Source organism: Schistocerca piceifrons, chromosome 8 (genome assembly GCF_021461385.2).
Source record: "Schistocerca piceifrons isolate TAMUIC-IGC-003096 chromosome 8, iqSchPice1.1, whole genome shotgun sequence".
NCBI classification, from domain to species: Eukaryota; Metazoa; Arthropoda; class Insecta; order Orthoptera; family Acrididae; genus Schistocerca; species Schistocerca piceifrons.
Genome location: NC_060145.1, coordinates 120,157,294 through 120,170,537, shown reverse-complemented (window position 1 = coordinate 120,170,537; position 13,244 = coordinate 120,157,294). Strand labels below are relative to the sequence as shown.

Below are 13,244 nucleotides of genomic sequence, written 5' to 3'. Positions count from 1 at the left end.
CTCCTCCATCCCATCCTCTGTTATGCCAGCGTTGCCTGGATCTCTGACTCCCCCCCCCCCCTCCCACTTTTACAAATCCCACCAAATCCTCAAATTCCACGTGCTCTGCCTTGCCTTCTGTATCCACCTTCCTTCCCCCACATGACTCTTGTGTGGCCTCATCCCCTTCCCCTACCTCTTACTTTTCCTCCACATCTCTGCATCCTTTACAATGTCTACAGTCTCCTCCCTCCTCTCCACCCCCTGCCCATTGCTGTGCCTGTATTGCTGTATCTCTCTCCACTTCCACACCCTCCTTCATCTGGTCAATTTCCAGTACCTTCCCCTCCTGGATGTTGAACTTCGCCATGACATGTACCATTCCTTCCAACTGTAACCTGCCCTCAGGGCCCCCTTTTTCCTCTCCCCTCTTTCTCCCAGAGCGGATTTTCCTCCTTTCCCCCCTGGGTCCCTGCACCCCCTCCTTCACTGTGTCCTCCCAAGTCCTTCCCTTCCTGGTCCTCTTTGGCACACCGCCACCTGTCTCGCTCATCACCATGCCCCTGGCAGATCCTCTGTTTGCTCATCGTCCTCAGTGTGCTACATCAGTGTTTTTGGTGCTGTTCTCCCATGCGTCAAGAGCTGTGATTGTTATGTGCTACGCCATCTGTCGATACTTTTATGATCCAGTGTGTGGTTTCTTTTTGCGTGCGCTACTTTTTTACGGTTTTTATCTCCATTTTACAGTCACCCCCCCTTTTGTCTGTTCTCTTCCGTATTGTTCCCCCTTTTTTATATCTATGTACACCATATTATCTCCTTCCTGTTATTTTAAATGTCTTCTTTGTATACTTCCTTACTTTTGGCTGAAGAGCAGCGGATATGATGCTGCCAGCCCACCCAGTTGCCCAAGACGACGGTGTGTAAGGTTTTTATAAAACGTTTACTTATGCATCCTTATTAGTTATAGGTTGCCAGATAACTGTGGCATATGTTGTAACTTTGCAAGTGAACTATTGCAGTGGCTAAATGACTTCCTCAATAGTGAGATTTCTAATGTTCAGCCTAGTTATTGTTTCCATTTTCTGCACAATACTTCGACGAGCAACTCGCAGGTCATGAAGAAGATGGCTGAGTTGGTGTTTGAAATATTGTTCAGAAAATAGAAACAACAACTCGCCTGAACATCAGAAATCTCACTATTAATCAATCACACCGGGAAAACCTGCGAGTTCAGAAGACTTTCTTGATCATGTGGTATTTAGTATGAGACAACTATTCATCTAAGTGGATGGTAAATATCCATAATGTTCATATCTGGGGGTCAGAACATCCTCAGAAACCAGTACACAACCAAAGAGAGTCCCCAGAATAAGACATTTCTGTGGGCTGCCTCAACACCAACTGTGTGAACTATTTTCTATTTCTTTTCTTTTTTTTTTTCACTGCTGCAGCAGCGACAGGGGTCCCTTATGTGGATATGTTGCAAGATTTGCACTTTCCCCAATTACAAGATGTACCTGATAATTTTATTTTGGCTACAAGCTGGAGTCCCCTCTCCATTTGCATTTCATTATACAAAAGTGATTGAATGTTGAAATCTCTGATCGTTGGATTGGTCGTGATGGTGAATATGATATTGCCCTTTTCTGCTGATATCCACGTTCACCTGACATCATGCCATGCGACTTTTTCGCTTGGGGATTTGTAGAAGATCGTGTCTATGTTTCGCCACCACCTAATGATTTACCCAGTTTGAAACACAGAACTGAAGAAGCTTCTATCACTTGGGACTTGTTAACCATAGAGTGAGAAGAATTGGATTTTAGTTGAATGTGTGCTACACAACTAAAGGTCCACATATTAAACATTTGTAAGAATAATAGATTAGCTTATCTTCAGTTGGATGTATTAACCGTACAAAATAGTCTAAATTAGACTTTTATAAAACAGCATTGAAACTGGAACATTTTTAAGGAGACTTTGCAGATTTTACATAAGACAGACATATAACATAGAAAGTTAAGAAGCATCAAATTTTTTAGAGCTACAAATAGATTTTCAAACACTCTGATGAAAGTGGACTAATGTGAGGAGCTGTAGATGACTCAGAGAATGGTTTTGAAATCCTGGGAAGAAGCATACTGCAAAAATAAATAATAGAATGAAAGTCAGTAAAATAAATACTAAACATTTACTGTACAGTAAGTACAAAATAATTCTTCGTAACTACAACAATACTGTATTTGTTCAAGTTAAAACTTTATTTTCGGTGTTACGCAAGTTTCTTTGATTTGGTCGTGGAACCCTTCGCAGTTGTTTTTGGCCCACTGACGCCGAGCAGCCTGAACAGAGTTCTGAGCACGACCACCAGAATCCAGAGCGCCAGTGCAGCGGCGGCTGCCACAGCACCGACGACATCTAGTAGGCACAGCTGGTACCACGCCAGGTCCAGCGATGCTGACCGCATGTGTGGCGCTCCCTTGTGGCGCACCACGTACTCCGTCCAGTACACCACCTCCTCCAGGGGCGTGCGGGGCCTGTCATGGAACAGCCGTGACAGCTCCTGGGCTCTCTTCTTGTATCTATGGACAAATTGATTATCCATATTTGGCGACATTTACTTGATGTTACCAGTTCACATAAAACATCTCTCCAAAGTTTCTTTTCATTGACACGAAAAGTCCAACTTGTCTGGGTGACAGTATTAATAAAAGCGCAGACATAATTTTGGCTGTCCCTCAAGGAACTGCCTTCGAACCATTTGTTTACATAATAATTGTAATAATAATAATAATAATAATTTCTTATGGGTCAAAGGTCTGCCATTTTGGCAGCTTGTGTGTACCTAATCTACCCCAGTTATCCACTGGAGATAGGCAACCTACAATTTAATGTGGCATCCAAACCATGTGATGTATCTGGCAGCTCCTCACATCGTTGAGAGATAAAGGCTGGTTTGAACCGAAGTCTGAATAATCCGTGGTCCTACTGAGGTTCGATCCTGCAAGTCTCGGTTTCCAGACATGTAGTTTACCACCAAACTATCAGATCCTTTCTGTATGTATTTACTTGATCTATAAGTTCCGATGAGTGAGTTTGCGAGTTTCAGCATATGTTGTAAGTAGGCTGTTCAGGTTTTTATATTGGTAACGCATTACTGGCTGTGCTGTGTGCAGTCTGTGGCTAGTTTGCATTGTTGTCTGCCATTGTAGTGTTGGGCAGCGGCAGCTGGATGTGAACAGCGCGTAGCGTTGCGCAGTTGGAGGTGAGCCGCCAGCAATGGTGGATGTGGAGAGAGAAATGGCGGAGTTTTGATATTTGTAAAAATGGATGTTATGAACTCCTATATATATTATGACTTTTGATGATTTTGAGGTAAATACATTTTTGTTCTCTATTAAAATCTTTCATTTCCTGACTATGCCTATCAGTAGTTAGTGCCTTCCGTAGTTTGAATCTTTTATATAGCTGGCAGTAGTGGCGCTCGCTGTATTGCAGTAGTTCGAGTAACGAAGATTTTTGTGAGGTAAGTGATATGTGAAACGTATAGGTTAATATTAGACAGGGCCATTCTTTTGTAGGGATTATTGAAAGTCAGATTGCGTTGCGCTAAAAAATATTGTGTGTCAGTTTATGGACAGTCGTGTATAATTGTTCAAAGGGGGCGTTTCATATGTCGACCCTTAGCCGAGGATACCTCACTGGAATCTTCTGATTTTTTCTTGTAGTTTGTGTAATTAGTGTAGCTATTGTTTATTGCTAGCGTGTAATTGTAGAGAGAATTTCCTTTGTAGTTGCAGTCTTTCATTGTTGTATAGTAAAACTGGTGTGGCATGTATGTAGATTTGCACCAAGTATTTCGCAGCTGCAATTAACTAGATATTATTTTCAGTGCTATGTTAATGTGTTCTCTTATTTTTGCTCTTCAAATTGTGTTTTTCTGTGTTGTCATGTGAAATATTGTGACAATAATGGCGTGCGAAAAACGTAATACTAGGCTCCAAAGTAAACTGAGAAATGACAGTGAAGACGAAAGCAGTGTGTTAGCGCCACCATGTAATGAATTAACTAATATTCAAAGTAGTAATTTGGTAACTGTGCATAGGGAAATGGAGCGGGCGTCAAATAATGGTGTAGACAGTGAAACAGGTAGTGAACAGGGAAGCATTATCGATCGATCGGTCGGCAACAGCTCGCCTCAGGAATCGGGAATGACAGAACACAATATTGCAAATACTGTAGACTCAGGTTTTGGGTTCTCACCGTTTTCTCAAATGAGTCAAGACACATTTTCCGCTTGTCAAAATGTGAATGTTGCTGGTGCAAATTCACTGCCGAAAAGCACTGAGGAACATGTTTCTGACACCAGTGCATTGTTATTACAATTAATGCAACAAATGGGACAAAAGCTTCAAAAGTTAGACACAATGGAACAAAATCTTAAAAAAGTTAGACACAGTGGAACAAAATCTTAAAAAGTTAGACACAATGGAACAAAATCTTCAAAAGTTAGACACCACGCTTGAACAAACACGTGAAGATTTAACTACTGAGTTACATAACATCGAATCGAAATGTCAAAAAGTCTGTAATGACGTAAAAACACAAATTTGTGAGCATTTCCAACCTATTTTTTCGCGCCATGAAAATGCATTACAGAATCACGAAGCAGCCATAAAAGAACTCCAAATTATTGTTCATGAAAATCATGAGACCTTGCAAGCTAAAATTGACTCAGTTGCATCTACCGATTCGGTTACGCAACTTGCAAAAACTCAAGAAAACTTAAAGGACACAGTAGATAAGATTTCAACACAAATGGACACTCTGAAACTTGGTTCAGAAAAACACACTGAGGAAATAAGTACACTATCGGAGAAAGTAGCCAAACTTTTGGATCAGTTCACTAATTTATCTACGAAGGTAGATGATAATCTGAATGACACAAAACCGGTAGTCTTTAATGACACAGAAGAGTGTGAACAAATTAGGAAATTCAATCAAAATCAAATCAATATACAGTACAAAAGAGAAATCCGGGATGTACAAGATCAGTTGGCACAAGTAATACAAAAATTACAAATTTCAGAGGACACTCATGCTCCAACACGGGAAGAGGGACTTAGAAATACGGAAAAGCCGCAAAATAATAACACAGGGCATTTCGGAAGTTATGAAAGAAATTGGCAATGTGCACCGAATTTTGAGATGGAACAGCCGACACGACCTAACAATGACCGATATGCGACTCGTCGACATGATGATTTTGACTATAAGCTGTTCATTACTACACGTAAATTCAAAACGTTTAAGAATTCTGCCAACGACATTCATCCACAAGCATGGCTCCATCAATTCTCTCATTGTTTTCCTCCCAACTGGTCGTTAGAACACAGATTAGAATTTATGTGTGGCTATTTAGAGAATGAACCAGCTGTAAGAATGCAATCGGTCATTCAAGGAGAATTTTACCATGCCTTCCTCTCAGCATATTGGTCTCAAGCTACACAAGACCGAGTAAAACATAGCATCATGATGATGAAACACTTTGAACAATCTGAATTTTCCAGTCTTGTCAAATATTTTGAAGACATGTTGCATAAGAATCAGTATCTTTCAAACCCATACAGCCCCTCAGAACTCATCCGCATTTGCTTACTCAAATTGCCTGAACATTTACGACATATTATTTTAGCAGGACGTTGCAAAGACGAACATTGAAGCTTTTCAGGGACTGTTACAAGAACTGGAAATTGACACTGACAATCGCGGAACGCGAAAACAGGAAAACAACAATTACAGGTCACATCTGTCACAATTCCACGATGAAAGAAATAATAACTGGACACGACAAGGCTATTCTCACAACACATATCGTGACCAAAACAGACACCACCCGTATGACAACCGTTGGCAGAGTAGTAATAATTACAGGGAAAGATCACCTCTCCGCGGTAATGACTATGACAGAGACTATCATAGAAACAGACAATATGGAAACCAGAACTATTATTATCACGGGAGGCAGAAGAACTTCAGATGCAACGGTCCACCGTGCAGTGATAATTCAGGGAGAAATTCTCCACCACTTAACCGACAAGAAATAAACTACAGGAACTACCGACATGACGACAGACGATATGATCGTAACGACAGACCTGAATTGCATCAGAACTGGCGGGATTCAAACAGAGCAGGGCCTCTCGAGGAGGTGAATTTGTAGAAGTTAGGTCTCCAAATCCCAATAACGACGCGCGCCAACAAAGAGACAATAGGCAATGACTCATACCGTTGGCAGCCACGAAACGTACGTACGAAACTGACGACGCAGCTGCCGTAGCTAGTAATTACGTAAAAATGGAAGACATTAGGTACATCTTACTCCAGGAACACGACGTAAAACATAACAACATTGCATATCCTGTGATTCACATTACAGTAAATGACGTAAAATTTACGGCAGTACTTGACTCTGGCAGTCCCATTTCAGTAATTAGTGAAACAGCCTTTAGCAAATGTAACAGATCGAACGATTGCCCCACACTTCCGGAACGATTGCCCCACACTTCCGTTACGTAAGATTAAATTACAAGGTGCAATCTTTGGAAAAAGTGTAGATGTACGCCAACAAACCAACTTAGAATTCTTTTGTCAAAGCCACAGTGTCTCTATGAGCTTTCTTATTGTTCCATTATTGTCGACGGAAATTATATTGGGAGTAGACTTTTTGAATGAATACAAAGCAATCTTAAACTTTCACGATGCTGAAATAAGTTTAGAGAAAGAAGGTAAGTCAATAGCTTTGAAATTTGAAGATTGGCTCTCAAACCATGACGAGGAAATTAATCGGCTTTACCTTCTGTTAGACAACAGTTCGGAGTTTTCTACGGAACTAGACACTAACAATCACTCTGCAAGTACTGACAGGGATGATATCGACGACATATTTGATACTAATGAGTTAATTCAAAATAAAATTCAAACAACTGAGAATTGTAATGACACTGATAGGCAGGACCTTTTTGAGATTTTACAAGCACATTCCACAGTTTTTACTCACAAAACAGGAACAATCAAGGGATTTCAATACCAATTTCGTGTTCGTGAGCATACTAAATTTTGTGTTAGACCATACGTAATTCCAGCACATTATAGGGACCGTGTTAGAACAGAAATACAATCTATGCTTAATGAGGGCATTATTGAGCCTGCAGTAAGCTCATGCAGCAATCCATTACATGTTGTCGAGAAGAAAAATGGATCGATCAGGCTTGTCTTAGATTCGAGGTAAATCAATACTATCATCATTCCTGAAACAGACAGGCCGCAAACGTTGGAAGAACATCCTCAAAATTTTAATGGCGTATAAGTGTTGTCTTCTATTGATCTCAGATCCAGCTTTTATCAGATCGAACTTCATCCAGAATGTAGAAAATACACAGCTTTCCTTTGTTTCGGCGTTTGTTATCAGTTTCGGAAACTTCCTTTTGGTTTGAACATTTCTTCGGCAGCATTCATTCGCGGGCTAAATTCCATATTACCTGAGTTCTTAAAACGTCACAGCACCTTATATGTGGACGATATTCTAATAGCGGAAGCTTCATGGGAACAACATAATCGCATTCTCAACAGTTTGTTACGTATTTTTGCAGAATCTGGAATTACAGTTAACTTGGAAAAGTCTGAATTCGGTAGGTCAAAGGTGAGGTTTTTGGGACATATTATTTCTTCTGAAGGCATTCAGCCGGATCCTGAAAAGTTAGAAACAATCAGACCCATTCCAGTTCCATCCACAAAAAAACAAGTCCGCAGTTTTCTAGGTCTCGTAAATTTTTACCGTCGTTTTCTGAATATGCAAATTCTTGTTACACCAAAACTTTGTTCTCTCACTGGAAAAAATACTATTTGGAACTGGGACGAACAAGCACAGTTGGAATTCAATTCTTTGAAAGAAGCGTTACTTAATGCGCCATTACTAGCCCATCCAGATCTGTCACAAGATTTCTGCCTTAGCACGGATTCTTCTAAAGTCGGTCTTAGTGCCCATTTATTTCAAGAAGCCATAGAAAATGACACTACTGTTCAGAAAACCATTGCTTTTGCTAGCCGAGTGCTAACAAAATCTGAAAAAAATTATTCCGTTACTGAATTAGGAGCTTTAGCTATCGTTTGGGAATTATAAAATTCCGTTTCTTTCTTTCTGGTAAGCACGTAAAAGTATACAGTGGTCATCGTGCATTACAATTTCTTATGTCTTCAAAATTAAATAATGACAGGTTAAAACGTTGGACATTGTTTCTGCAAGAATTCCGCTTCACAGTAGTCTACATTCCCGGCAAGGAGAACATTGTCGCGGACGCATTGTCACGCGCACCGGCTGGGCTTGAGAAAAGTAACACAGAAGGCAACCTCGAGAAAAATTTCAGTATTCTTTACATTCAGAAAGTCGCGTTTGAAAACTTCATCACCACATCTTTAAAGGACATTGCTCATGAACAAGATAAAGATCCGATTTGGAAAGACATCAAGAGCAAATGGCATGGAAAGACACACACACAGATTCGGCATTATTACCTGGTTAGAAACAACATACTCTTCAAACGCTGCACTGTTGATGACAAGCTATGGGTACTTTGCATTCCAGACGATTTTGTTAATAAGCTCATTTGGTACATTCATTTCAGCTACGCACATTTTGGTCCACGAAAATGTTATCATATTCTTCGAACGACTTGTTATTTTAACAATATCGAAAAAAGAATTCGAAGAGTCTTGTCTATTTGTAAACTTTGTCAAAAGGCGAAACCATCTACTGTCTCACATCGTGCTCCGTTGTTTCGTATTATTCCTTCTAAATTAAAAGAATTTGCTGCTGTTGATCTCTTGGGACCGCTTGTCAGAACATCTAATGGATTTTCGTACGTTCTAGTCGCTGTTGAACTTACTTCAAAATTTGTTTCTTTCACTCCGTTACGTAAAGCCACTGGACGGTCTGTATCCAACGCCTTTGTTAAAAATTTCTTACGTGAAGTTGGACACGTTAGTAAAGTCATTTCAGATAACGGACTGCAATTCAGATCTGCTGTTTGGTCACTCATGCTTCGGAATCATAAAATCAAACCTGTTTTTATTTCATTGTACTCACCACATTGTAACCCGTCTGAACGGATTATGAAAGAAATCAATAAGCTTCGCAGACTTTATTGTCACAGAAAGCATCAGCATTGGGACAGATATTTACACTTATTTCAAAACGTGCTGAATGAAATGCCTCACGACTCCACTGCTTTACCACCTACTCTTGTACTAAAGAATGAAGAACCACCGAACAGAATCAGAGAGCTTGTACCTTTCCCGAATACACATAAACTTCGACACAAAGACATAATTGATTTGGCTATTAAAAATATAAAATCTGCAGCAGACAAAAGGAGAAAACTACACGGTAAAGCAAGTGCAAAGAAATTATACATTGGTCAGAAAGTTCTCATTAAAGCTCATTCATTGTCACATATGAAGAAACACTTAAGTCACAAATTCTTTCTAGTTTACAATGGACCATACAGAATCCGACGTATACCACATGATAATTGCGTTGAAGTTGAAACTCTGCGTACTAGGAAGAGTAAAGGTTTACACCACATTTCACATGTAAAACCATTTATTGAGAGATAATCTGCTTTTTAACTTTGTCTTTGCCATAAAACTTTTCACTTCACATTTCTAGTATGCTTTGTCAGACTTAAGAAACTGTTAACATGCAACAATGTTTGAAGTTAAATATCCAGTCTAGAACCTAGGGAACATTTTTAAACAGTAATTCCGAATGCGTTGTTATAGTGAACAGACAACACAGTTTTGTTATTTGTACATTCTTGCTTGTTAGTTGCACGATTACGTAACGACTATCAGGCTTACATACTTAGGACATATACTGGTACTGCTAATGAAATTTTAATGCAACATTTTGGTTTACTTGAAATTTGGTGTATCATGAGGTAAGTACATTGGCTTCTGCAGAACTTAGCTGTCGGAGGACGATAACTACGACACTTCCACAGAGATTATCTTACAGCAAGACGCACATTTAGCGCTACAGGACACGTATTTGAGTGATTAATTTCGCACTTAAAACATGTATTTTTTAAGATATTTGAAGTACAATGATACAAGGGTTTTCCGTGAAATATTTCATTCCATTGCTGTAATCTGTAACACCTGAGGGTATAATTACATTAATCCTCAGGGGGGTACACGCCTACTTTGTGTACCATGTGTTTGGCAAGCACAAGGAGCCCTAGCTAATATGGTATTTGCTTATACAACTTTACACATCGGTACCATATTTCTCTAACACAGAATTACACAGATATCTGATTATTTGACAGAGAAACAAACATTCTTTTTACTACGTCAGTGACAGATGTTTACGCAATTACACAGTTGGCTAACTTCACACTTATGAAACTGTATTTTGTCTGTACTTTGTAAACTGTTCATATTTTTTCGGAACCATTGTGATACTATGAGAGCTTTGAATGATATATTTGATATGGGATCATGATTTTTATAGTACGTTTGAGGTAGATGACACTTTTGACATGAGCAGAGAATTTTTTTAGGTTTTGACTTTATTGCAGAAAGCTACGCCTTTTTTGAGATTTGACTGAGGTATTATGATGTTATTACGACGACGATGTGTATTATGTTGTTGAGGAATGTTTATTATGATATGTATTTATTATGATGAAATATTGAAGAAGTGTCGACGAATATATATATGTGTAATAAGGTAATGAATAATGAGTAGTGGTTAGGGACTCTGACTTGTGAAAAAGGATGTTGAAAACCAAGAATCGTACTTTAAGAGTTATGAAATGTGTGTAAATGCGTGAATGTATCACAATGCCGACGAAAACTTTTTGAACACTGTTATATTCATAGGATTTTGTTTCTACACATTTGCAATGCAAATTCTCGACGTGTGAAACATTTTTATATGAGACTGTCACTGTAGCGGAAACTGCTGTCGTAAATATTTCAGTAAGAAAGGTAAGTGACCTTGACGTAATGCGTTTTGGGCACCCAGCTGAGAGGTAGTCGTCTGACAAAAGAAAGCCATTAGGTGAAAAAAAAAAGAAAAAAAGAAAAAAAGAGGCCATTATCCTCGCTATTGACATTCCTTTGTAGAAAGCATCGCAAATACGATACGCTCATTACTTGGAAAGATACTTACATCTGCACACCTGATTATGAAAAGCATCTTTCTACGAGAGTTGAGAGAATTTCTACTAACTTATGAAATGCTTCATGACTACTGAATGATATTTTTATGCTTCACTTTGTACATAGTTGCTTATTTTATTTTATATCTGTTTTCCAGGTGTGTTGCATCATTGCTTTTATAAAATAAAATTAAATGCATTTGCTAATGTGAATACTTTCTGTCAACAGATCTATTAAATAATTATTTTATGATACTCATTCTTCGAAAAAGGAGCTCTTGGAATGGAAAGAACAATAAGAAGGGACTAATAACAGTAATTGCATTTATAATTTTCTTTTCTAGTACTTAGTAATTTTTTGTAGAATTAGTTTTTGTGGTGCACCACTTTAATTACATAGTCATTAAGATGTGAATAGACATTTCCCTTATATGCATTGTTGTCTTTAGTGTACTATTTTTTCTGCTTGAGCCTTGTCATGTTTAGGTATAAGTTATTTCATTTTCTGCTACTGTTTGCCAGGCATAATGTTACTGAATTTGACTTTGTATTACGCTGTTAAACCAGTTTTACTACGCATTTATTTTTCTTGTTTGCTGCTTATTGCCTTATATTAGTTGTAATTTATGCTGCTTGCTTTGCCTTTTTATTTTTTATCATTGCTGTTTGTGTTAATTGTTTTGTGCTGCTGAATTGCCTCGTCCCTTAGTTTAGCATCTGAGCTCAGTTGATTTAAGTTAGCTTAAGAGGGGGTAGACTATATAAGAAACTAACTATGATGAATTGGAAGAAATGCATTGAGAAGATATAAGAAAATGGTTTGGCCAAAAAAAAAGTAGTGTACAGTGGAGAAAAACTATTTTGAAAGAGGATGTGAACAGAATACAGAAAGCAGGCTTAGATAGTACTTTTGGGAATAATGATGAACAAAGGGAGATGTCCATGCAAAATACTGCAGTAAAACAAACCCTGTCCTTTCCTTTTGTGTCATCCCTGTATATGTTTGTGTACTCTTGTGTATTTGTGTTTTTCCTGTCTTTATGTGTTTAGCTGATGAGAGATATGTTGTAGAATTTTTCTAATACTATGTTATTTACTTTGTAAAGATGTTTAGACATTATTTATCTGTTCTGTTTTGTAGCTCATGTGTGAAGTTGATGTTTCAAAAGTTATTCTGATCATTCATGTATGTACTTATGTCATTATTTTTGTAACACTGATGCATATGTTTATTTTTATTCTTTTGTAAAGCCTGCATTACCACAAATGTTATCTGTATTGTTATGCTCGTTAATGATGTATTTTGTACTTTTGTTATTGTATTTTTATGTTATCAAATTGTAATTGTTACCAGTTCTTCAAATTAAGTATCATTTCACTGCACACGTTTCTGTTGGTCATAATATATGCACAGTATGTGAGAAGTTGGGACTGTTAGTGTTTGCACGTGTGTTAATAATTCAGCAAGGGACTGGATAACAGCATTGCTGGTTCTAAGGACGATTCCAAACACTTTGTGAGTGCACAAGTGGTGGTTATGGACTTGCTATATTATCTGCAAGACTCTTCAATGGTGATTGTGTACCTGCACAGTCACAACAGATGGCTGCTGGCCATCTCTACAAGGACTACAGTGGATCTACACCTTTGGTGATCCACCAATACCATTATTTCTACAAGGACTACAGTGGGTCTACACCTTTGATGATTCACCAGTACCATTATTTCTACAAGGACTGCAGTGGGTCTGCACCTCTGGTTGCCCACCAATACCGTAATCTCTACCAGGACTACAGTGGGTCTACTCTGTGATGACCTACGTACCAATATTCTTCAAAACTTCGACTGACTCTGCGGTGGGTTTGCTCTGTTGTGGCCCATTACCTGTCTGCATGTCAAGAGTCAGTACTGTCTTTCCGTTTGAAGGACAACACTACTTCAAGACTGTGTGAAAATCCACTACTTCCGTGTGCATTGTCTTTTACTGCTCAGACTTTGAGATAAGAAACGGCAGTTTTACTGTGATGAATGATCAGG

The 13,244-nt window shown here is 38.6% G+C and overlaps 1 protein-coding gene across 2 annotated transcripts in view; it reads right to left on the bottom strand.

Moving 5' to 3' along the window:
• The window catches only part of LOC124711152 (UDP-glycosyltransferase UGT5-like), a 274,796-nt gene that overhangs the window by 137,560 nt on the left and 123,992 nt on the right, over positions 1–13,244 (bottom strand). The window contains exon 6 of one of the 2 annotated variants that reach the window (XM_047241051.1): positions 2,151–2,564. The exons of the other annotated variant lie outside the window; for it this stretch is intronic. Coding sequence (XP_047097007.1) covers positions 2,255–2,564 — 310 coding nt within the window. The 3' untranslated portion in view covers positions 2,151–2,254. Of the gene's footprint in view, positions 1–2,150; positions 2,565–13,244 lie in introns of those variants that run through there. 2 annotated transcript variants of the gene reach the window in all.